Source organism: Tamandua tetradactyla, chromosome 2, assembly GCF_023851605.1.
Source record: "Tamandua tetradactyla isolate mTamTet1 chromosome 2, mTamTet1.pri, whole genome shotgun sequence".
Classification (NCBI taxonomy): Eukaryota; Metazoa; Chordata; class Mammalia; order Pilosa; family Myrmecophagidae; genus Tamandua; species Tamandua tetradactyla.
This window is the reverse complement of record NC_135328.1, coordinates 107,901,842-107,928,401: the sequence shown is the minus strand read 5'-3', so window position 1 is coordinate 107,928,401 and position 26,560 is coordinate 107,901,842. Positions and strand designations below refer to the sequence as shown.

At 34.9% G+C, this 26,560-nt stretch overlaps 1 protein-coding gene across 3 annotated transcripts in view; it reads right to left on the bottom strand.

Moving 5' to 3' along the window:
- Positions 1–26,560, bottom strand: part of VPS13A (vacuolar protein sorting 13 homolog A) — a 342,631-nt gene that overhangs the window by 170,507 nt on the left and 145,564 nt on the right. For all 3 annotated transcript variants that reach the window (XR_013170504.1, XM_077148468.1, XM_077148469.1), the window contains exons 25-31: positions 25,800–25,954; positions 25,243–25,399; positions 22,363–22,442; positions 19,196–19,255; positions 16,952–17,105; positions 16,129–16,245; positions 15,946–16,049 (exon numbers count right to left, since the gene is read on the bottom strand). Coding sequence is in view for 2 of the 3 variants with exons in the window: in XM_077148468.1 (XP_077004583.1) it covers positions 15,946–16,049; positions 16,129–16,245; positions 16,952–17,105; positions 19,196–19,255; positions 22,363–22,442; positions 25,243–25,399; positions 25,800–25,954 (827 nt within the window). In the remaining variant the exon portion in view is untranslated. The remainder of the gene's footprint in view (positions 1–15,945; positions 16,050–16,128; positions 16,246–16,951; positions 17,106–19,195; positions 19,256–22,362; positions 22,443–25,242; positions 25,400–25,799; positions 25,955–26,560) is intronic.

Genomic DNA, 26,560 nt, shown 5'->3' with positions numbered 1-26,560 from the left:
CAAGCTGAGGGGGAAATCAAGAAACGAATCCCATTTACAATTGCAACTAAAAGAATAAAATACCTAGGAATAAATTTAACTAAAGAGACCAAAAACCTATATAAAGAAAACTACAAAAAACTGCTAAAAGAAATCACAGAAGACCTAAATAGATGGAAGGGCATACCGTGTTCATGGATTGGAAGACTAAATATAGTTAAGATGTCAATCCTACCTAAATTGATTTACAGATTCAATGCAATACCAATCAAAATCCCAACAACTTATTTTTCAGAAATAGAAAAACCAATAAGCAAATTTATCTGGAAGGGCAGGGTGCCCCGAATTGCTAAAAACATCTTGAGGAAAAAAAACGAAGCTGGAGGTCTCGCGCTGCCTGACTTTAAGGCATATTATGAAGCCACAGTGGTCAAAACAGCATGGTATTGGCATAAAGATAGATATATCGACCAATGGAATTGAATAGAGTGCTCAGATATAGACCCTCTCATCTATGGACATTTGATCTTTGATAAGGCAGTCAAGCCAACTCACCTGGGACAGAACAGTCTCTTCAATAAATGGTGCCTAGAGAACTGGATATCCATATGCAAAAGAATGAAAGAAGACCCGTATCTCACACCTTATACAAAAATTAACTCAAAATGGATCAAAGATCTAAACATTAGGTCTAAGACCATAAAACAGTTAGAGGAAAATATAGGGAGATATCTTATGAAACTTACAACTGGAGGCAGTTTTATGGACCTTAAACCTAAAGCAAGAGCACTGAAGAAGGAAATAAATAAATGGGAGCTCCTCAAAATTAAACACTTTTGTGCATCAAAGAACTTCATCAAGAAAGTAGAAAGACAGCCTACACAATGGGAGAGAATATTTGGAAATGACATATCAGATAAAGGTCTAGTATCCAGAATCTATAAAGAGATTGTTCAACTCAACAACAAAAAGACAGCCAACCCAATTACAAAATGGGAAAAAGACTTGAACAGACACCTACCAGAAGAGGAAATACAAATGGCTAAAAGGCACATGAAGAGATGCTCAATGTCCCTGGCCATTAGAGAAATGCAAATCAAAACCACAATGAGATATCATCTCACACCCACCAGAATGGCCATTATCAACAAAACAGAAAATGACAAGTGCTGGAGACGATGCGGAGAAAGAAGCACACTTATCCACTGTTGGTGGGAATGTCAAATGGTGCAACCACTGTGGAAGGCAATTTGGCGGTTCCTCAAAAAGCTGAATATAGAATTGCCATACGACCCAGCAATACCATTGCTGGGTATCTACTCAAAGGACTTAAGGGCAAAGACACAAACGGACATTTGCACACCAATGTTTATAGCAGCGTTATTTACAATTGCAAAGAGATGGAAGCAGCCAAAATGTCCATCAACAGAAGAATGGCTAAACAAACTGTGGTATATACATACGATGGAATATTATGCAGCTTTAAGACAGGATAAACTTATGAAGCATGTAATAACATGGACGGACCTAGAGAACATTATGCTCAGTGAGTCCAGCCAAAAACTAAAGGACAAATACTGTATGGTCCCAATGATGTGAACGGACATTCGAGAATAAACTTGGAATATGTCATTGGTAACAGAGTCCAGCAGGAGTTAGAAACAGGGTAAGATAATGGGTAATTGGAGCTGAAGGGATACACACTGTGCAACAGGACTAGATACAAAAACTCAAAAATGGACAGCACAATAATACCTAATTGTAAAGTAATCATGTTAAAACACTGAATGAAGCTGCATCTGAGCTATAGGTTTTTTGTTTGTTTGTTTGTTTTTTTACTATTATTATTACTTTTATTTCTTTTCTCTATATTAACATTCTATATCTTTTTCTGTTGTGTTGGTAGTTCTTCTAAACCGATGCAAATGTACTAAGAAATGATGATCATGCATCTATGTGATGATGTTTAGAATTACTGATTGCATGTGTAGAATGGTATGATTTCTAAATGTTGGGTTAATTTCTTTTTTTCCGTTAATTATTAAAAAAAAAAAAAGAGATGTCACGAAAATAAGAAATGACCAGGCCAAAAATAAAGGGGGAAGTGAGAATCTGGAGCGATCAGTGAGAACAAAACACATTTTTTATCTGAACAGCATTTGCTGATGGCCCAAAATTAGAAGTTTTATTCTAGAAGCCTCAAGAGGTGAGCAGGACAGAAGTAAAAATCCAGGACTACAATAAACTAAAACGACCAAAGTCTTTACTCTTAAAAAAAAAAAAAAATCAAATATAGGTAGGAAGAAAGTTCTAAAAGTGAAAAGTCAAACTATGCAGTTTTTAGAAGACCAGATAAACTCAGGGTATTTGTTAAATACTTTACAAAACTTTCAAACTCTTAAGGAAAAGAATGACCAATTTAGCTGCATTAAAATTAAGAACTTCTGCTCATCAAGACATCACAGTGATAAAATAATAATCAAGGTGGGAGTAGCTATTTGAAACATATAAACTGTGTAAGGATTAATATAAAGAATATTACATGACTTCCTACAAATCAAAAAGGAAACAAATAAACATGCATTCCACTGGCCAACCCCATCCCCCACCCCAAGAGATAAACTAAAGCAAGGTTTGACAAAGTAAAATTGGCAGGATGAGCAAAGAATGTTTTTCATAGTTTTAAGTGGATGAAAAAAAATCAAAATAATAATATTTCATGGCACAGGAAGAGTATATGAAATTCAAATTGTGGTGTCCATAAAGTTTTATTGTAACACAGCTTAATCATTTACATATCATCATGGCTGCTTTCACATTACAGTTAAATGACTGCAACAAAAAGTGTATGTCCTACAAAAACTAAAATATTTACTATTTGGCTGTATAAGAAAAAGCTAACCAAATATCTGAATTAAATAGACAGCAATTTCACAGAAGAGTAAGCATAAATAGATTCTAAATCTGTGGAAAGATGTGAAATTTCATGAGTAGTACGAAAAATATGTGCATTGAAGCAACATATCATATCCTCCAGATCATCAAAAAATTTAATGCCTGGCAATTCCAAGCTTGTGGCAATGATGTGAAATACATCCTAGAAGTAGGTGCTCACATTCACCATGAGAAATAGATCTCCATGAACTCCTACTTGAGATTATGAACAAGAATGTACCAGGAAACACTTCCAGAAAGATGGCGGAACAGGAGAAGCAGAGCTAACTTCTCTACTGGGGAATCAGTAGCGAAAAGGCAGAAAATGACTGGGACAGTAGTTCCAGGGTATGAGCAGCCAGAGGAGGGACTTCTAAATTATAAAGGGAAGACTCTGATGAAAAAGCAGAAAAATTCTGGCTGAAAGAACAGGGTGAGTTTATTTGATCTTGATGCCTATGGGGCTGGCTGCTACATGCCAGCCTGGAGTGGTAAGGGAGGAGCTGAGCACTCCAGCATTCCTATCTCCACAACCAGCTAAACACAGCTAAGAATTCCCATATGGGAATTTGGAAATCAACAGACTTATTTTAGCCACACATGAGAACTTACTGTGGTGTGAAGTGCCTATCCCTCAACCCTGAGGCAGGTTGCTGTGGGCACCTGGTTTAAGGGAAGACTGGGGGGTCCTCTCTTTGAGAAGAGAGAATGCAGAGCAGAGCAGAGTCAATCTGACAATCGGTAGGGAAAAGTCACACTCTATATTCTGCTGCCTGTATTCTTACTCCATAAACGTCTGTGGTGTTCACCACATGCCAGGTTGGAGAGGCAGGAACAAAGGATAAAGCTACCTGGAACCTCCAAGAGCCTCTCCCCCACTCCAGTTACAGGTGGGTACAAGACGGGTAGGGATCTTGCAGGCTGCTGAATAGTAGGGCACTTCCAACCTGGCTGAGGGCTGGGGAAGATGAAATATTCAGCCCCACAGCCAGAGCTTTTTCCACTCAGAAACCTGGGAATCACCAGACCCAGTGTACCCTCAAGTGGATTTACCACCAAAGTGCACAGTGCCCAACCCTGACCTGAAGAGGGAGGTCTCCAGAATACATGGAGACCTGTTGCACTGACTAGAGTTTGACAGCCAGTCTGGGAAAAGCGGAATTAAGGGGAACAGATGGACCAAGATCACCATCTGCTGGAAAGACTGGGAAAATACACTCTAGCAAACCGGTTCCAGAGACTTGCATTTCTCCTAGGAGGCCTTGGCCCTGCTCTGACTAAGAATGCTGATAAACCAAGAGCCAAAGGAGGCTTTCAATACAAACCAAAGCAACCATAAAACCTTAGGTGAGCAAGGGAAGTCCGTTTTCAAAAGAATCTTATCAAAATAATCAACTGTGAAGAGAACAGCAGAAAGTAAGAAAGCACATGAAGATCAAGAATATAAACCAAGACAAATGACCACATTAAAAAGCCAGAGACACAGAATTTGGAGAAGCTAATAAAAGAAGTACATACAAATCTTCCAAATAACTTCAATGGGCTGGCCAAAGACATAAAGGATTTCAAGAAAAAACTAGAGGAGCATAAAGAAGAATATGAAAGAATATATAGGAAAATAGGAGATCTTATGAAAATGAAAGTTACTGTAGATCAAATTAAAAATATATTAGAGACACAACATAAGATTTTAAGAAGGAGAAGAAAGAATAAGTGAACTAGAGGACAGGACAACCGAATGCAAACATACAAAAGAATGGTGAAAAAATGGAAAAATTTGAATTGGATCTCAGGGAAGTGAAAGACAACACAAAGTGCACAAATATAAGAATAAATGGTGTTCCAGAAGGAACAGAAAAGAGTTAAGGGCTAGGAGGAATATTTGAAGAGATAACTAAGGAAAACTTCCCAACCCTTATAAAAGACATAAATGTGCAATTCAAAGAAGCCGAAAGACCTCCAAATAGACCCACATCAAGACATATACTGATCATATTGTCAAATGCTGAAGACAGGAGAAAGTCCTGAAAGCAGCAAGAGAAAAGCAATTCACCACATGTAATGGAAGCTACATAAGACTATAAGTACTGACTGGCCTCCATGGTGGTGAAAAAGAAAAATTGTTAGCCAAGAATTCTTTATCCAGCAAAGCTGTCGTTCAAAAGTGAGGGAGAGATAAAAACAAAAAGGAGAAAAGAAAAAACAAACAAACAAAAAAACCTGAGGGAGAGTTTAAAATCTTCACAAACAAAAATATGCTGAAAGAAGACGTCAAAGACCAGCTATGCAAGAAATACTAAAAGGAGTTCTGTTGGTTAGAAAAAAAAAGGAGAGAGCTGACTGGAGAAAGGCACAGAATTGAAGAGTATTAGAAAGGGCAGCTTAAAGGATCAAAAGAGAGAGAGGAAAATAGTAGATCTGACAAATAAAAATCGAAGAATAAGAAAGATGAATCAAGTATGTCCTTTACAGTAATTTGAACAGATTAAACTTTCCAATAAAAGATACAGATTGGCACAATGAATTAAAAAGTATGATTCATCTGTATGGTGTTCACAACAGACTCATGTTAGACCCAAGGATACAAATAGATTCAAAGTAAAAGGATGGAAAAAAATACTCTATGTAAACTACAACCAAAAGAAAGCAGGGGTAGCTACACTCATATCAACTATACTAATATTAAAGTAGAATTTACATGCAAAAATTTCATAAGAGACAAGAAAGGACATTATGCTAATAAAAGGGTCAATTCACCAAGAAGAAATAGCAACTATAAATGCTTATGCACTTAATCTAGGAGCGCCAATGTACATGAGGCAAACACTGGCAAAATTGAAGGGAATAATGGATGTTTCTATAATAATAGCAGGAGACTTCAATACCCAACTCTCTTCTACAGATAGAACAGACAGAGGATCAATAAGGAAATAGAGAACCTAAAAAATGTGATAAATGAATTACACCTAACAGACATATGAATAGTTGTTGCATCCCAAAACATGAGGATAAAAATTATTCTCTAGTGTTCATGGAACATTCTCTTAGATAGATCATACACTGACTGGGACACAAAACAGGTCTCAATAAACTTCAAAAGATTGAAATTATTCAGAGTACTTTCTCTGACCACAATGGAATAAAGATGGAAATCAATAACAACCAAAGAAACAGAACTTCCGCAGATATATGGAAGCTAAACAAAACATTCTTAAATAGTGGGTCAAAAAAGAAACTGCAAGAGGAATAGGGTAAATACCTGGAGATGAATGAAAATGAGAATACAGTATATCAAAACCTACACATGAGGTGCAATGAAGGGAAACTTGAAACTCTTTAAGTAGATACATTAAAAAGGAAATGAGATAAAAATAAAGACCTAACTGAAGAAGGAACAGCAAACTAAATCTAAAACAAGTAGAAAAGGAATTACAAAGATTAAAGGAGAGAGAAATGAACTCGAGAAAAAAAATAGAATCAATAAAACCAAAACTTGATTCTTTGAGAAGATCAACAAGATTGACAAACCCTGTTGACTGACAAAGTCAAGAAGAGAAAAGAGGCAAATAAACAAAATAAGAAACGAGAAGGAAATCATTACTATGAATCCTAAAGAAATAATCATGAGGGTACTATCAACAATTATATGCTAACAAACTAGAAAACATAGAGGAAATGAACAATATTCCAGAAACACATGACCATCCTACACTGACTCGAGAAGAAAGAGAAGATCTCAACAAATCATTCACAAGTAAAGAGTTTCAATCAGTCATCAAAAATCTTCCTACAAAGAAAAGAGATGGGCCAGATGGCTTCACAGGGAAATGTTAAAAAAACATTCCCAAGAGAATTAACACCACTCCTGCTCAAGCGCTTCAAAAAAACTGAAAAAAAAGGAATATAACCTAACTCATTTTATGAAGCTAACATCACTCTAATACCAAAACCAGATAAAGATACTACAAGAATGTAAAACTATATGCAATCTCCCTAAGGAATACAGATGCAAAAATTCTCAACAAAATACTCCCAAATCAAATCTAAAGGCACATAAAAATAATCATACACCACAACAAAGTGGCATTCATTCCAGGAATGCAACGGTGGATCAACATACGAAAATCAATCAATGTAATACAGCACATTAATAAATCAAAAAGGAAAAAAAATCACATGATCATCTCGAGTGACACTGAAAAAGCATTCAACAAAATATAGAATCCTTTAATGATAAAAGCACTTCAGAAGCTAAGAATCGAAGGAAACTTCCTTAATATGATAAAAGGCACATCTGAAAATCCCAAAACCAGCATCACATTCAACAGTGAAAGACTGAAAGCCTTCACCCTGAGATCAGGAACAAGAAAAGGATGCCCACTGCTACTACTACTATTCAAAACTGTGCTAGAAGTTCTAGTTAGAACAATTAGGCATAAAAAAAAAGAAATAAAAGGTAAGTCAGAAAGGATGTAGTAAAACTTCCATTATTTGCAGATGACATGATCCTACTTTGGAAAATTCTAAGAAATCTATAACAAAGCTACCTGAACTAACAAACAAATTCAATAAAGTGACAGGATATAAGATCAATGTACAAAACTCAGTAATGTTTCTATACACTAGTGTTGTAGTTTGCTAGCTGCCAGAATGCAATATACCAGAAATGGAATGGCTTTTAAAAAGGGGAATTTAATAAGTTGCTAATTTACAGTTCTAAGGCCGAGAAAATGTGCCAATTATAACAGTCTATAGAAATGTCCAATCAAAGGCATCCAGGGAAAGATACCTTGGTTCAAGAAAGCCGATGAAGCTCAGGGGATCTCTCTCAAGTGAGAAGGCACATGGCGAACACAGAGTTTCTCTCTCCTCTGGAAAGGCACATGGTGAACACTGTCAGGGTTTCTCTCTCATCTGGAAGGGTACATGGTGAACAAAGCATCATCTGCTAGCTTCTTCTCTTGGCTTCCTGTTTCATAAAGCTCCCTGGGAGAGATTCTCCTTCTTCATCTCCATCATCAATAGATGAGTGGATAAACAAAATGTGGTGTGTATACACACACACACACACACACACGATGGGATATTATGTAACTAAGAAGGAATTAGGTCCTGAAGCATAAGACAACATGGACGAACCCTGAGTAAAATAAGCAAGACACAAAAGGATAGATACGATATGACTTCACTAATACAAAACCCCTAGAAAATGTAAACTCAGACTCTTAAACTACAGAAAATAGGGGATTCAGAGATAGACAGAAGGTAGAGAAGAGGGCGTGACTACCTAATATATACACACTTGTTAAGAAGGTTGAACTTAAATGTATGGGAATGAATAGAGGTGTTGGTAATACGTTAGTGGGATTATAAGTAAGTGCTGTATTGAAAGTGACTATGATTGAAAGGAGTTGTGCCTTATCTCCCCGATTAGTGCTACAAATATAAGTAAATTCTTACATAAACTACTTCAAAGGTATGACACTTGTACATAAAATTAATGATAACTTGGAGAATTTCAGTTAAGAAACAGAAGTTATCAGGAGATAGATATAGGGTAGAAATCGTGTAATTGGAGCTGAAGGGATAAAGACTGTGCAACTGGACTTATGATAATCAGAAATAGCACAATACTACCTATTTGTAGCATAATAATGTAAGTACACTGAATGAAGTTAAATGTGAGAATAAGAGGGAGAAGGGCTGGGGACACACATGAAACCAGAAGGAAAGGTAGAAGATAAAGACTGAGATGGCATAATCTAGGAATGCCTAGAATGTACAATGATAGTGACTAAATGTACAAATTAAAAGATGTTTTTGCATGAGGAAGAACAAAGTAATGTCAATATTGCAGGGTGTTGAAAATAGATGGTCATTCATTTTTTAAAACTTCAACTTCTGTGTGAGACTGAAGGAAGAAATGTTTATTTGGTACAAAATTTATATTTTAACTAGTACATTTCCTAATTTAACTTACAGGGACAATTTAATTGAACACCAGTCTTGAATAGGACATGAGATTTTGTTGGCTTGTTCAAGTTAGTGTGAGGCCCCAATAAATCCCAGAATGATTTGAATAGTGAATAACAGGTTATTTGCAGGGTCCCCTTGGGGGAAGGGGAGAGAGGGGGTAAAATTCAACTTCCCCATTTGGAGAATTCCTGACATTCTCACAAGTGGTGGGGACAACCAAATCAGTAGGCCAAGCCCTCAGTCTTAGGGGTTGCCCCTATGAAACTTATCCCAGCAAAGGACAGGCTAAGCCTACTAAAAATTAGGCCTAAGAGTCACCTCCAGAGAACCTCTTCTGTTGCTCAGATGTGGCCTCTCTCTATGGCAAGCAAACTCATTGCCCTCCCTTTCTCTATTTGGGACATGACTCCCAGGGATGTAAACTTCCCTGGCAATATGGGACAGAAATCCTAGAATGAGCTGGAACTCACCATCATGTCATTGAGAAAACCTTCTCAACCAAAAGGGGAAAGAGAGAAATTAGACAAAATAGTGTCTAACAGAGGTTTCAAACAGAGTTGAGAGGTTATCCTGGAGGTTGTTCTTATGCATTATATAGATATGCCATTTTTAGTTTATGGTGTATTAGAGCGACTAGAAGGAAGTATCTGAAACTGTACAGCTGGGTTCCAGTTGCCATGTATCTTAAAGATGATTATATAATGATACAGTTTTCGCAATGTGACTGTGTGATTGTGAAAACCTTGTGTCTGATGCTCCTTTTATCTAGGGTATGGACAGATGAGTAAAAAATATGGATTAAGAAATAAATAACAGGGGAACAAAGGTTAAAAGAAATCAAATAGATTGCAATATTAGTGATCAATGAGATAGAGGGGTAAGGGATATGGCACATATGAGTTTTTTCTTTCTTTTGCTGGAGAGATCCAAATGTTGAAAAAAGACAATTATGGTGAATTCACAACTATATGGTGATACTGCAAGCCACCGCTTGTAACCATCTCAAAAATGTTTGTATATTTGTTTGTTGTTCATAATAAAAATTTAAAAAAAAGAAACAAACAACAAAAAGGTTAATAATAAAGTAGTATATGGAAAAAAATACCTATGGCATGCTCTGGACCATATTTAACAGGAAGACCATACTGGTACCACAATAATACCATGGGTAGAAAATTGGGGGGTGGGGAGGGGTAGGCGAGAAGTGCTTTGAGAACTACTTTTTTCTTTTTTTGATTTGTAGATATGTTATATTATATAATAAAATTTTTTTTAAAAAAGGGAACTGCAATGCTAGGTATCATTGCCCTTATGAATTTCCACTGTTACAAGAATAATACTTGGAGTTTATTTTTGCATACACTTTCAAGTTAGTAGAACAACTAGATTCTGTTGGAAAAAATGCAAAAATATTTATGGATCTCTGCTCTGTTTGTTGGCATTTTTCTTCACCTATAATAAACTGACTAGTTTATTTAAGGAAAAAAAAATTGGGGATGGGGGGAGAATAAGAGTTACAGGGTGTTTCGAGTTTTCTCTTTGGTGTGTGTACTGGTTTGAAAGGATTTATGTGCCCTGGAAAAGCTGTGTTTTAATCCTAATCCCATTTTCTAAAGGCAGCCATTTCTTCTAATATTCAGCTCTGTATGTTGGAAACTTCAGATTATCTCCATGGAGATGTGACTCAATCGAGTGTGGGTATTAAACTTGATTAGGTGGTGATATGTCTCCACCCAGACACTTGATTAGTTTATTTACTGGAATCCTTTAAAAGAAGAAGTATTTTGGAGAAAGCTGGAGAATGATGCAGAACCATGTAGCAGAGAGTGACTTCTGAGAATGAAAAGAAAGTCATAGCAGAGCCGAGCAGAGACACAAGGCCAAAAGAACTGCAGAGTCCAGCAGTCAGTGACCTTTGGGGAATCTGAGAGAGCAGAGAAGGACGACATAATGCTGCAGAACCATGAAGTAGAGAGTCCACTAGCCAGCAACTTTTGGAGATGAAGAAGTAAAACACCTTCCGGGGAGGTTCATGAAACAAGAAACTGGAAGAGAAAGTTAGCAGACTTTGCCACGTGCCCTTCCAGCTGAGACAGAAACCCTGAACGTCACTGGCTTTCTTGAACCTAGGTATCTTTCCCTGGATGCCTTAAGATTGGATATTTCTATAGACATGTTTTAACTGGGACATTTTCTCAGCCATAGAACTGTAAAGTAGCAACTTACTAAATTCCCCCCTTTTAAAAGTCATTCCATTTTTGGTATATTGCATTCTGCCAGCTAGTAAACTAGAACAGTGTGGATGTGTTTGTCTGTTATTTTTCTGTTTGGAGCAATGAAAATTGCCTAAAATTAGAATAATGATGATTGCACAACTAAGTGAGGATACTGTTAGAATGTCTATTTTAGGTAGAAAATATGGTATGTGAATATAGCTCAACAAAATCTGCAGATTCAAAATAAATAAGTAAACAAATAAAAAGATTCAATTGCTAGAAAAAATGTGGAGAGAGATGTATAGATATTCAATGTTGGAGAATGGTACAGCCCATCCAGAAAGTAATGTAGTAGATCCACAAGAGGCTAAATATAGGGTTGCCATATGATAGGCAATCCCATTACTGAAAATATACTCAGAAGAACTGAAAACAGGAACTCAAATAGACATTTGCACACTGATTTTTATGGTGGCATTATTCATGATACCCAATGGATAGGGATGGCTTAAAGGTACAAAGACTGAGTAGCAGAAGGGAAAACAGTGCTGTGTGTATACATACTATGGAATATCATGCAGCTAAGGAAAGGAATGAAGTTGTGAGGCATGCAACAATGTAATGAACCCTGAGGACATTATGTTGAGCAAAATAAGCCAGAAACAAAAGGACAATTTTGTATGGTATCTATTAGAAAATACTTAAGAAAATTAGGGCCTAGATTGTAAGTTCTTACAGCAGTCACATTTATTCTTTAGCTTTAAATGCTATTTCTAAATTTTGAGTTGCTGTGCTCTATGTATAGAACCTGGTATTTCCCTGGAACTTTAGGTACCTGTGTGACACCTAAGACTCAGAGTGAGAGTTATGCAGGTCTGAAAATCAGTACTACTTCATACAGCAACTGTTAAAGAAGCCAAAAGAGAGCTCAGACTTCAATCTGAGATAAGAACGAAGCTGACCTAATTGATGTTAGGCTAAACCACCCCCTGAAGTAACTGACCCCCAGCAAACATTCTGAAAAACTTTCCCAATCCATGAGTTCCAGGAGGCCTGTTATAAAACCAAATCTGCCCCCCTCCATCCCTGGCTCACACAGCAGTCCCATGACTGTCCTTGCATCTGCCTTCCAGCAGTTGAATTTCTGTGATAGCTCCCCTTATCCAATCTCTGTCCTCCAACAGTTACAACCTTGCACTAACTCTCTGTTTAGTCTGCCAAATTTCTCCCTCCCAAGCCAGATGATGAAAATCTAACACCTCCCTTTCCCTACCCCTGACCATCCCTACACCTTCCCCTGCTCAAGGCTGTCACTATCTTAGGCTTCAGCCCACTTGTGCATAGCTTTGCAATAAAGCTCCTCTGATCATGTTTTGGTCTGTTCTCCTATCCGGTCAGGGAAAAAAACTATCAGGTGGTACTAAGGTCAACAAGAATACAGGGTAAAGAACGATACTGTCTTTATTTTGTAACTTCATCTTCTGTGTGAGATCAAACGAAGAGATGCTTATTTTGTCCAAAATTTATATTTTCTGTAGCACACAATCTAACTAAACCTGCCTGGACAGTTCACAAACACATGGAGTCTGGAAGATAATTATATATAGCTTAATATAATACCCTGACAAATTCCAGAGTATGTTGAACAGATAATTTTAATAAAATATTGGCAAAGTTCCTTGAGGAAGTAGAGAAAAAATATGGAATTATTAAACTAGAACTATTAAAATTTCCAACCTGGGAAATTCCTGATACTTTCTTAAGCATTAAGGACTCCCAAGTTAATAGGCGAAACCTTCAATCTTAAGGCTTGCTCTCATGAAACTTATTTCTTTAATGAGGAAGTTCAGCTTACCTAAAATTATACCTAAGAGTCACTTCCAGAGAACCTCTTTTGTTGCTCATATGTGATCTCTCTTTCTTTAAGCCCAAATTTGCAAGTAAACTCATTACCCTCCCTCATATGTGGCACATGACTTCAACGGTTTTAACTCCATGACTCTCAGAGATGAGGCTGGCCCTGGCATAGCGGGACTGAGAATGCCTTCCTGACAAAAGAGAGGGAAAGAAATGTAACAAAGTAAGATATTAGTGGCTAAAAGACTTCAGATAGAGCTGAGAGGCTATTCTGGAGGTTGCTCTTCTGTAAGCTTCAGCTAGATATTGTAAATTGCAATAGTATGCCAAGTCAAACCAAAAGTATTTCTGAAAACCATAAAGAATACCCAGGCCTCTAGGTGAGGCTCTATAAAAGTTTCACTCACTGAGTTTACTTTCCAGAAACTTAAAACCTTCAGATTGTTCCTGCACCAAATAGGCCATGAAACCCAGAGGTGTCAGTCTCTCCAAGAACATCAATTATTGCATCCCCACTGCATAACGTCAAGAACCCTTATCAACATAAAGAAATTAAACAGCCATTGCTCAAATATCCCTGAAGATAAGGAGAAGGATCAAATGAGAGTGAGGAGTTATAACAGAGAAGATAGATAAAGTGACCATGACTACTCAATCATTATATTGGTATTTCTTGTAGTCTCTAATGTATCAGAACAGCTAGAAGGAAATACCTAAAATTGTGGAACTGTAACCCATACCATCCTATGAAATTTGCTCTATAATTATGTAAAACTCTACCTTGAAATTTATTACTTTTCTGCATATATTTCACAAAAAAAGTTTTTAAAAAAGCAAAAAAAAATTGTAATATAAATCATAAAGGAAAATTTTTCAGTAATTATTATACTTACAAAGAATGCTAACATATATGGTTAGAACTATAATGAAAAGCATGGAGGAAAACAGACAAGGATGTAAAATTTATAAAACTGTAACTGCCATTTTTAATAAAAATGTAAATAAATATAACAAAAACACGTACGTATTAACAAATCCAAAAAAAGAGACACATTACCTAAACTAACTCAAGAAGAACTAGAAAACTTGATATGGTGATCAGACCATATCAAGAAATTCAACAAATACTGAAAAATCTTTACCCACAGAAATCCTCAGGACCAGATGGCTTCACTGATGAATAATATTAATCTACACAAATCTTTTCAAGAACAGTAGAAGAGAACACTTTCTAACTCATTTTAGGAGACCCATATCATTCTGACACCAAAATCAGGAAAACAGAATAGTCAGAAATAAGGGTACCTATCACCTAGAATTAACAAGTATTAATAACTGGACATTTTTGTAAATTTTCACTTTCAAAACACTTTCATTTGCAGAAAAGACTTAAGAAAAGAATTTACCATGATACCTTATTTCACAAGAATTTCAGGTCATCTAGAATGGTTTTTTAATCCTTTTCACCTTATAATACACATATAGAATGACATTATCTGTACAATAACACTAGGGTAAATGGAGGCTGCTGCTCTGGAATAGAGTAAAATAGTTCAAGGTCTCTAGACTTTTTCCAAATGCCCAGAAATCTAAGGCACTCAATATATTTATACACCTAAAACCCACTCAGCTCACAGTAGTGTGTCATGACACAAGATTAGCAAGTTCAGTTTTATAGCCAAGAACTTATGACTCTCCAGCTCTTTGGCATGGGGAGTGTTAGAAAACAAGGTAATTTATTTAAAAGGCATGTGTATACTGGACTAAAAGTAAAGGAATAGGAGGAAGGATAAGGGTCAAGAAAACAAGAAAAATATGTTTGCTTTGCAACTTTTCGGAACTTGAATTTTTAAGCTTGTAGCTATATTAAAGAGAAAATTAAAAAGAAAAATGTCAGTGGCTTGGCTTATAACATCAGTTCCACTTCTAACTACTTGTACAACTTTTAGTAGATCAATTTATTTCTATGAGCTTTACTTACTAGACAGGGCAAATTAAATGGATAATCTGCTTCTTAAATGCCATAATATTATGACTTTTTAAAAATAAAAGTAATACAAACATATCAAGCCATGGTTTCCAGAAAATTTCAGGTTCCCTACATTCCTATGGGGTACGTCCCTTTGATGTTCTGAAATGCTTTATATCTCAAGCTAGCAAGTTATAATAAGAAAATAAAGGTATTAAGGATTTTGTTCTTACATAATAGCCAGGTCATCACTGTATCTTGCCTGTATTATTGGCTAAGCCCATACATCTAGCTCCCTTCTCTCTTCACTCCAAATTCTGACTTCTAGTATTAACAAGCACATCAACTTATCCTGATAATAATTTGATAATCTCTTCACTTTCTTAAATAACACCATTTTACCTAGATGCATCATTATTCAAGAATTACCTGCCCAATTTCACAACAGTATCTAGCCTAGGAATCTTATACTTTGCACTCAGTAACAAAACACCTACCTTTCCACCACTAACCAGAAAGTTCAAAGAACTCTCAATATTATAATAGCTTTAACAGTAAGTAGCCATGAAAATAAACTAAAAAATCACACACACACACACAATTCTCCTAACTTAAATCTGACTTAGACCTTCTGATACTGAAATATTTTCATATTTCATATTATAAAATTCACAGTATTTGAAGAGAAAAAGTAAAAAGAGCATTTACTAACCACCTCCTTCACTCCAATCAAGTTTCAAAAGCATTACTTTATCTCATCTATGAGAAAGATACTCTAATCCTCATTTCCCAGATGAAGAAACAGTATGAAAAATTAGGCAACTTGCTTATGGTCACAAAACTAGAGAGGGGCAGAGGGGAAATAGGAACCTCATTATGTCTAATTCCAGAGTCCATGAATATTCCAGGGAGCCATGTTACTAAAATCATGTAAATTATACCGAGAACCAGTTTTAGAGGATAGGATAATCATATTTAATGATATACTATTAATTAGTAAAAATGAATTCATACCTTTTTGTATAAAGCAGTAACATCAGAATCCAAAACAATTATATTCCTTAGTTTTGCATTTATTTCAGTTGCCAATGGCCTCATAATCACCTCAGAATCAAGCCCTATGGGAAGAAAAGGTCAACTGATGTCTTTTCTTTTGTTTACTCGTTTTGAATTAACTTTTTTTCTGAATTTAATTACCTTCAATAGTAATTTCAGAAATTTCACGCTTCTGATCTTGAATAAAAATCCGTAAACATGACAGTTCTGCTAAAATCTGAAAGGAAATAATATCTTCATTCCTGGAGACTTTAGAAGCTGCAAAAGAAAAAAAACATAACATAAAATATAAGGAAAAAGTTTTAGTACCTACCTAATATACTATAAAGTAAATGAAATATCACAACAAATAATTACAATACTAGAGAAAACTTGATTTTTAATTGAATTGAAAGCAAATGAGATATTCCTTACTATACAGGGAATTCTAAGAGACAAATGGATATAGTATAACAAAGCAAAACAAAAGCAAGTAAAAAAAATCTAAGCAGTCATCCTAGAGAAGACTAAGCATTTAAACTTAAGAAATTAAATTTTCAGATTTAATGATTACTAAGTGACACTGGTCATTATAAAAAATTACCAAATATTTTTGCTTAAAAAATACTTGGGAAATAAGGTTATCCTGACATAACTCAGTATTTTGTAAGTCACATTTTTCTATCATTAAAAGAACCATATCAAATGTATGAATTTTAACCTATAGAGGATTCCAGTAGAATTCTCAACTAAAACAAATTATATGATAAAAACTACATTTCCTTTAGAAGTAATGTCTCCTTTACTATTATTTTCTTAATTTAATCTGTAATATAATGAATCCTTCTAGATCTTAATCTAGGACCTAGAATTCTGAAGCCAATATCATGAGTTAATAATAATGCTGGAGCCTAAAGTTTATTTCTCTACTTGGTAAAAAATGCAGTTGAAAAAAAAAAAGTGAAAATGAATTAAAGAAACATACATATTTTTTTAATCACATCTCCTTTGTCTTCATGCTCTGCAATATTCACCGAGGCTAATTTTTCCTCCGATGGTGGAAGGATATTATTAAAATAATTCATTGTATTCAGAAGTGCTTCAGTATGTAAATGAATATCCAAAGAAGAAAAATTCACCTAAAGAACCAAACTAATTTTAGTAACAGGTCAATAAATATTTGTTTGCCCACTCTGTATAACATAATACACACTGTGTTCAGAGTGTAGACTGACTTTTGACTTTGGACATTATACATGATGCTCAATGAATGAAGGTGGCTGAAGGATGAATTGATTGCGAAGTAGACTGGTGAACAATGATGTATATATATGATCAAATATTGTGCTGCCACAAAAGGAATGAAGTTGTGAGGCATGCAACATTGTGAATGAAACTGTGGGACATTTGGTGAGGCAAAATTAGCTACAAACAAAAGAGTAAATATTGTATGGCCTTGTTTAGAAAATATTTATAAGAAAACAAGGGACTAGATTGTAAGCTCTTAAAGCAATCATATTGAATCCAAAGTGGTAATTGTTATTTCTGGATTCTGAAAGGCTGTTTTATATATGTATAGCCTGGTATTCTGAGATAAGAACAAAGCCGATCGGGGGGATTAAGGTAATTCAGCATACAAGGGTAAGGAAGACATTGTCTATATTTTAGAACCTCATCTACTCTTTGAGATCAAAGGATGAAAGGTTTATTTTGTCCAGAACCTAAATTTTCTTATTCACAGAATAAGAATTGGGGTCTTTAATCCTGTATAGCCTAATGTAACGCCTAGATACATCCCAGAGTATATTAAGCAGATAATCAAAAAGTATTGGCAGGGCGGGCCACGGTGGCTCAGCAGGCAGAGTTCTTGCCTGCCATGCCAGAGACCCAGGCTCAACTCCTGGTGCCTGACCATGCAAAAAAAAAAAAAAAAGCGTTCGGCAAAGTTCCTTGAGGGATGGGAGGAAAAATATGGAACTATTAAAATTTACTATTGGGGAAACCACTAATATCATGTCAAGCATTAGGGACATCCAAATCTATACACCAAGGCCTTGGTCTTGAGGCTCAGTCTTGTGAAGCTTAATGTACGTAGCAGAGAAGCTAAGCCTACCCATAGGTATGCTTAAGAGTTACTTCATGAGAATCGCTTTTGTTGTTTAGATGTAGGCTCACTCTCTTTAAGCCCAACTCTGCAAGTGAAATCATTGCCCACCCCCCTATGTGAGACATGACATCCAGGGATGAAAGTCTCCCTGGTGGCATGGGAAATGACTCCCAGGGATGAGCCTGGCCCTGGCACCGTGGGATCAACAATGCCATCCTGACCAAAAGGAGGGAAAGAAGTATAACAAATAAGGTATGAGTGGCTGAGAGGTTTCAAATACAGTCGAGAAGCTACTCTGGAGGTCATTCTTACTCACGCTGCAGTTAGACACTGCTACTATCATGGTTTGCCAAACCCAACCAAAATCATTTCTACCAATCCTAAAGAACACCTAGGGAATTATGTAAGATTCTCCAAAGATTTCATGCACTATGGTAACTTTTCAGAAACCTACAACCTCCAGATGAGTCCCTGGATCAGATACATCCTGAAATGCGGAGGGGCCAGCCTCTCCAGAACATCCACGAGTTCTATTCCCCTATTTCATATTATCGACAGTCCCATCCAACATGACAAAAGCTAGAATGGGCATGCCCAAATACCCCTAAAGAGCGGGAGAAAGATCAAAGGTGATGGAGGAGGTAAATAGAGAAGGTAGGGTATAACAAATGAGTATGACTGCTAAATTATTATACTGATATTTCTTTTAATCTCCAGTGTCTTAGAGCAGCTAGAAATAAAAACCTAAAATTGTGGAATAGTAACCTATACCAAACTTTGAAATCTGTTGTGCAACTAATTGTCGTGATGTGCTTTGACATGTATTGCTTTTTTGTATATATTATTTTTCACAAAAAAAGTCAACTGTGATGATAAATGCACAGTTATATGATTATGTTGTTAACCAATGATTGTATACTTTGGATGATTACATAGTATGCGAATATAGACTACGTATCAATAAAAAAAAGGATTTATGCATTGTGGTATAAAGGATACAATGCATAATATTCCATTTTCATCCTCAGGGATATTACAATACTAGTTAGAGAATAATTTTCATAATATACCAATTCAGAAACAGAAATAAAATATCTAACTAAAATTATTATTTACTCATACCTTAACCAGCTGTATAACATTGTTATAGACACTTCTCAAGTTCGGTGCATTCTTTTCAGCCTAGCCAGTGAGAAAACATATGTTAGAATATTTCAGGAATGCATATACATACACAACTACATATTGGTCCTAAGTACTCATTTATATAATTTTTCCAGTTGTGTACATATATATATATATAAAATAACCTAAATAAGCAAATTTTTTATCAGAACAAAAGAAACTTGGAAAATATAGTTTCTATGGCACATTCATCTAGACTCTTTTGAAATATAAAAGCTATTTAATGCATACAAAACCATAAAACTTCAAAAGTATTTATACATATCAATACCAGAAAGAAAAACAGTCTTAATGTAATTACTAAACTACTATAATTAATAGTATATTACATAAACTATAATTATTATTAAGTTACTATAAAATAATGATTACTAAAATAAAATGGCACTACTCCATTTACAATAGCAACTAAAAGAATATCTAGGAAAAAAATTTAACCAAGGATGTGAAGGACTGGTATTGGTGCTCGAAAAACTACAAAACATTGCAAAAAAAGAAATCAAAGGAGACCTAAATAAATGGAAGAGCATTCTATGTTTATGGGTTGCAAGACTAAATATCACTATGATGTCAATTCTACCCAAATGATTTACAGATTCAATGCTATACCAATCAAAATTCTAACAGCCTAATTTCCAGAAATGGAAAAACTAATTATCAGTTTTATTTAGAAGGGTAAGGGGCCCCAAATAGCCAAAAACATCTTTAAAAATAAAAACTGAGTTGGAGGACTCACACTTCCTGATTTAAAAACAAATTACAAAGGTACATTGGTCAAAACAGCATGGCATTGGTGTAACTAAAAACATACTGATCAATGGAATTGAATTCAGAGTTCAGAAACAGACTGCACAATTATGGTTAACAGATTTTTTTTTACAAGGCTACTAAGTCCATTCAATTGTGACAGAACAGTCTCTTCAACAAATTGTACTAGAAGAACCGGATATGCATATTCTAAAGAATGAAAGAGTACCCCCCCATCTCATACCCTACACAAAAAATAATTCAAAATCGATCAAAGACCTAAATATAATAGCCAGGACCATAAAATTTCTACAAGAAAATGTAAGGAAGCATCTTCAAGATTTTGTGGTAGGCAATGGTCTCTTAGACCTTAAACCCAAAGCACAAGCAATGAAAGAAAAAAAACTGATAAAAAGGACCTCCTCAAAACTGAATACAATGAACTCTGTCAAGAAAGTAAAAAGGCAGCCTACTCAATGGGAGAAATTTTTTGGAAACCAGATATTGATAATATCCTGAGTATATAAAGAAATCCTACAACTCAACAATAAAAAGACAAACAGCCCAATTTAAGAATGGGCAAAAGACTTGAAAGAGACTTTTCCAAAGAGGAAATACAAATGATTAAAAAGCACATGGAAAGATGCTCAACATCACTATTAGGGATATGTAAATCAAAGCCACAATGAGATCATTTCACACCTACTAAAATGGCCACTTTTAAACAAACAGAAAACTACAAATGTTGGAGAGGATGTGGAGAAATAGGAATACTTATTCATCACTGCTGGTGGAAAGGTAAAATAGTACAGCCACTGTGAAAGACAGTTTGGCAGTTCCTCGGAAAGCTCAGTATAGAGTTGCCTTACAATCTGCCAACTGCCACTGGATATATACCCAGAAAAGCCAAAAGCAGGAATGTGAACAGACATTTGCACACTGATGTTCATGGCATTATTTACAATTGCCAATTAGAAATAACCCAAGTGCTCATTAGCTGATGAATGGATAAATAAAATGTGGTACATAATGGTACACTAATCAGCAGTAAGAATGACTAAAGTCCTGATGCATGTGACAACATGAATGAACCTTGAAGGCTAATGTTGAGTGAAATAAGCCAGACACAAATGGACAAATATTGAATGATCTCACTAATAGGAACTAAACATAATGAGCAAATCTACCTAGCATATAGTTACCCGAAAATAGAATGAGGGTTCAGAATGTGGAGGTGATGCTTAATTTGTGCAGAATTTTTAATAAAGTTAATTGTAAATGTTTGAAAATGGACAGAGGTGACGGAATCACATTATTGTGAGTATAATTAACTGCACTGAATCATCTATGTGTGACTACATTTGAAATGGGAAGTACATCACTAGAAGGAAAGGATGAAACATGGGACTATATACATAGTAAACCCCACTGCAGATGATGAAGGTAGTTAATAGTACAAATATAAGAATGATAGCCCATGAACTAGAAGCAAATATATTTTATACTATTACAAGGAGTTAATAATAGTGATATATGGGGAAAAATACACCGAATGCAAATTATGGACTATGGTTAACAGTGTTATTTTAACATTCTTCCATCAATTGTAACAAAGGTACCATACCAAGGCTAAGTGTCAATAACAGCAGTTATAAGGGAAACGGAGTTTTTCTTTTTGGAGCAATGAAAATGTACTAAAATTGACTGTGGTCATGAAAGCACAACTGTGATTAAAATGAGAGCCAATGATTGACTGTACAACGTTGAACGGATATGTGTGTAAGTTAAGCAGTTTTTAAAATACATAAATGGCATTTACATAAAAACAGGTCAATGGAAAATAAATAAATAAAAGAATAAAATAAACCAAAAAAAGGTCAATGGAAATAAGGAATAAACAGAAATAGGCCACTGTACATAACAGCTTAGTGTGTGTTGAAATGTATATCATAAATCAACAGAAGGGAATGGAGTCATCTATAGTAGAAAAATTAAGGAACTTTAGAAAGGGCGGGAACTCAAGCCAAAGCCTCACTTCACATTATATACCATAATAAATTCCACTAAAACTAAAAAAAAATTATCTTTTTAATATCCTGATGGAGAAAAAAGCAAACAGCCAGCCATTCCTACTTAGAACACAGGATTCTTATTATTTTGCTAGATGAAGTATTTATAAATCACAACTGCTTAATAGAGGGTGATGAGGCAAAAAAAAGTTATAGGAATTATAGAGATCACATTAGAACAAAGATTAAACAATTGAAAGCAATGCAGAATATTACTAAATTTATAGAACTTGATTTTACTATTTCACAAGCTTACCATACCAAGCAAAAGTAACTGGAACTGCTTACCTTCACATATTCCAGTGTTAGGAGATCTTCCATTGTGTTATCAAGTGTTGTAATCACATAAACTGGTTTCTTGTTTTTATCTAAAAATAATTATTAAAATTATTCTTTCATTGGAAAACCAAATGAAAATAAATGTAGGCAATATTAATGGTTATAGAGTTGCGAAAGAAGGCTTTCCTGTATAGGTGTGAGTCTTACATTCTACCTTACCCATGTTAGAGCCCTCCTTTATTTTAATCTCTAAAATTCTAATTTCTCCTCGTAAGTTCTTTCCTTTCTCTTCTGCCACAATATTTCTCTTCTATCTCAAACCTCTCTACAGTCAGGCAGTAAATAAGAAAAAGCAGCAAAGAAAAATCAGAATGGTTAGCAGGAACAGAGAAAAGACATGAAGAGAATTCTGGCCCTGAGCCACAGAAATAGCTAGAAAGTTCCTGAAAAGTCAGTTGTCAAGAAGACAGATCAGTTATGTAATGAGAAATGAAGTTTTTCCATATATTAGATTACAATAAACCCTATTACCACAGAATCAGTCCTCATAGGTTGTATGCTAATTTTGTTCATGACCTAAGAAAATAAATGGGAACACTGCTATAGAAGAGTGTTTTGTGTAAAGTCTTTAAAATTGTCATCACTGCATTACTTATGGCTGTTAGAAATTAATTTCTAGACACTGGAAGAAAGGACCACATATGTAATCATACTTCTCTTGGGGAAAAAATGCAGCTAAATTCCACATTCCTCAAAATGTAAGAGCTTTGCACATACCCCAACATTCTACTGCTGGTGCTAGATACATTTCAATCTCTGAGAAGGTCCCTTACTCTTTTCACACATTCGTTCACTTAACAACTACTTATAGATCATTTACTTTGTGCAAGAAACTATACTATTCACTTAATTCCACTTTCTCTGAAAACAAAGTATATTAGAGAACAGATGCAGTGATAATTCTATATCCTGACTTGTGTGCAAGGATTTTCCTATTCTTTACTATTGGGAAAACAAACAAAATAAACAAAACCAAACAAAAATTTAAAACTGCCCTAATGTCTGTATCTCTACAGGACACTAGCAAGTTAGATCACTATTTTTTCCCTATTACCAGAACACTTTTTATTAATATAACACTATTAATTAATATAACACTATTAATATAAAAAGTGTAACAATGTATGGTAGTTTCGTTGGCACAGACAACCATAAACACAATCTATCATACTCAAGCTCTCAAGAGTTACAGCCCAAATGTAGAAGATAGAACCAAAATGTATAACTCATATCTACTTACTGAGCTTCAGACCACATTACTTAATATGATCCCTGAAGTACAGAGATCAGATTTGATAGAGGGCTCAAAAGTATAAAAAGGAAGTTTCCATGGCACTAGTTAACTGACTTCCTTACCTAAGAATGGGTTCCCACAAAGGATGGCCTACTTAAATCCTAGGGATGTTTAATAGACATGCACTTTACCTTTCTTTATTCCTCATTGGTAAATTAATATTTAAATTTTCTGTTTAATTTTGTTGCATAACTACCTCTTTTTTTTTTTTTTTTTTTTTCATGTGTAGGCACTAGGAATAGAACCCGGGTCTCTGGCATGCCAGGCAAGAATTCTGCCACTAAGCTACCATCACACCACCCTACCTTATTATTAATATCTCAACTTACTGGAGGCAAACATCTCAAATGAGTTGAAAATATTTTATAAAATATCTTCTATTTAAAAGTTTGAATAAACTATAAACATCAATAAGTCATTCTTCAAAGGAACACTGGAATTTAGGGTAGCCAAAATAAAGACCTTTGTATACATACATAAGCAGAACATGTTCTTATGGTCTCAAAAACAAATGTAAAGCACTACTACCTTAAATTTAAAAAAATTTTAATGTCATCTTTACTTTGTCATCTTAACAATTCTATTTATCATTCAGAACGATCTTCAAGGAAAAACCCAAAAGGGCAAAAGAATATAAATAGGGCCCTCCTCAATGTCTCACACGATAAACAAATATTTTCTTAAATATCATATAATATCTTTAAAATTCAGGGACACACGGTGTTTGTAATAGGCAGAATAATAACTGCCTTAAGATGCCCATGCATTAAATCTCCCAAACCTGAGACTATGTTACCCTATATGGTAAAAGGTACTTTGCAGATGTGGTTAAGGTTAAGGAACTTGAAATGGGGAGATTATACTGGATTATCTGGAGGGGGATTCAATCTAATCAAGGAGTTCTTAAAAGTAGAAAAGAAAGGCAAAAAAGGAGATCAGAGAGACGGCAAGATGAGAAGATCTAACACCCAGTTACTGGTTTCCAGATGTAGACAGCTTTGGGCAGAAAACAAAGAGAGGCCTCTAGCAACTAAGAGCTGCTGCCACCTCTCCACTCCTCCCACCCCTACATCTGCTAACAGTCAGCAAGGAAACTGTATGGAACTGGATTTCGCCAATACCCAAATGACCAAGGAAATGGATCCTATCCCAGGGCCTCCAAAAAAGAGTACAACCCTGCTGACACCTTGATTTTAGTGTTAAACTTTTGACCTACAGACTATGGGATAATAAATATGCATTAGGTCACTAATTTGTAATAAATTGTTACTTTATAGCAATAAAATCTAATTCAGTGTTCTAGTATTCAGTTAGATTTAAAATTCAACAATGAATATTCAATTTTCGTTAATGAGAAAAAATTATCTTCATTTGCTCTTTGGTCTATTCCTTTGGATTTCTAGCTATCAAATAAGAATCGAAGGTGAATATATAATGTAATCTTGCTCTGAGACTGCTTGAGCAAATGCACAGAGCTTGTTCTCCAGTAGTCAGCCAAACAAATTAATCAGCTTATTTTAAGTAGAGATTCTTACCCAAGTATTCTGGGCATTTTAAGCAGAACTCTTTCAAAAAGGCATTCGCTTTCACATCAAATGTTCTAAGCTCAATTTCTGTCCCCAATCCTAAAACATCAAACTCTACTACAGGTAGTTCGCAATCTCCAACAAGATGATAAAACTGAATCAAAACCTGTAGAAGAAAGAAAAAAGAAATTATCATTACATGAAACAAAAAATTATTTATGTGGATGGTGATTTTATATGGATATATGAGGTATATGTAATTATGTAAATGCATACATTATGTATTTAAAATTTAGGAAAGGTCTTATACACACAAAACAAATTATATGATAATTTTCAATAAATATGTACTGAATACCTAGAATATATCATCTAAACACCTAATAGTTGGTTAAGGAAGTTAAATCAAGGAAATCAAAAACAGGATGAGGGAAACACAGTAAATTCTGGATTTAACTCAGGGTGAAAACAATAGTGCCCAAAAGCAATGAGACACAAAGAAGCTGCAAATGGTAGAAATGACAAACTATTTAAATAAGTCACATTAATTCTGCCACAGTACATACCTCTGGTAATTCAAATCTTATTTTATACTGAGTCATATTTTTGGAACAATCCTGCTTTTGAAATGTTCTGTGTCTAAAACTTTTAACTCTTGTCGGACACTGAAGAGGCTCCTCCAAAGGACTACACGGTGCATCAAAATACTCCTCCTCTGACTCTAAATTTCATAAAACACTGTTTAAGTCAACAATCAAAATTACATATTTATTACAACATTTTTATCATTTTTCTGAAATAGAGATGTACATCAAAACACTGAAAGACTATTTCATAAAATGAATCTAAACAGGAAAATTGAAAAAAAATACAGAACCCTCTAAACAAATAACATTCTTGATGACAAAAAAATGTATGGAAAACTACAAAATATAACCTTCAGCTTAATGAACATCACCTTTTAAAATCATTATTCTATCTAAAAACTGTAAGAAATGTTTACAGCAAATAGTATCACTGATTATATATATAGATATAAAATGAATACTCAAAGGAACATGCTAACGTGCTCACATTCCCGAGACAGTATAACAGGATTTAACTGTAAATTCTGCAATATTAGAACCAAAAGGAAGGCTCTGAAGTTTGAATGAAGCGAACTGAGATGAAGCACTATTTCATATATAATACATTCCTAGACTTTGATATTAAAATCTTATGCTTTACAAAAAAAGTACAAAAATTAGAAACACATTCAACCCTTATTAATACTATCAAAGAACGGTTACTAAAGAAAACCAAAATGATTTGAAATATAGTTCCAAAA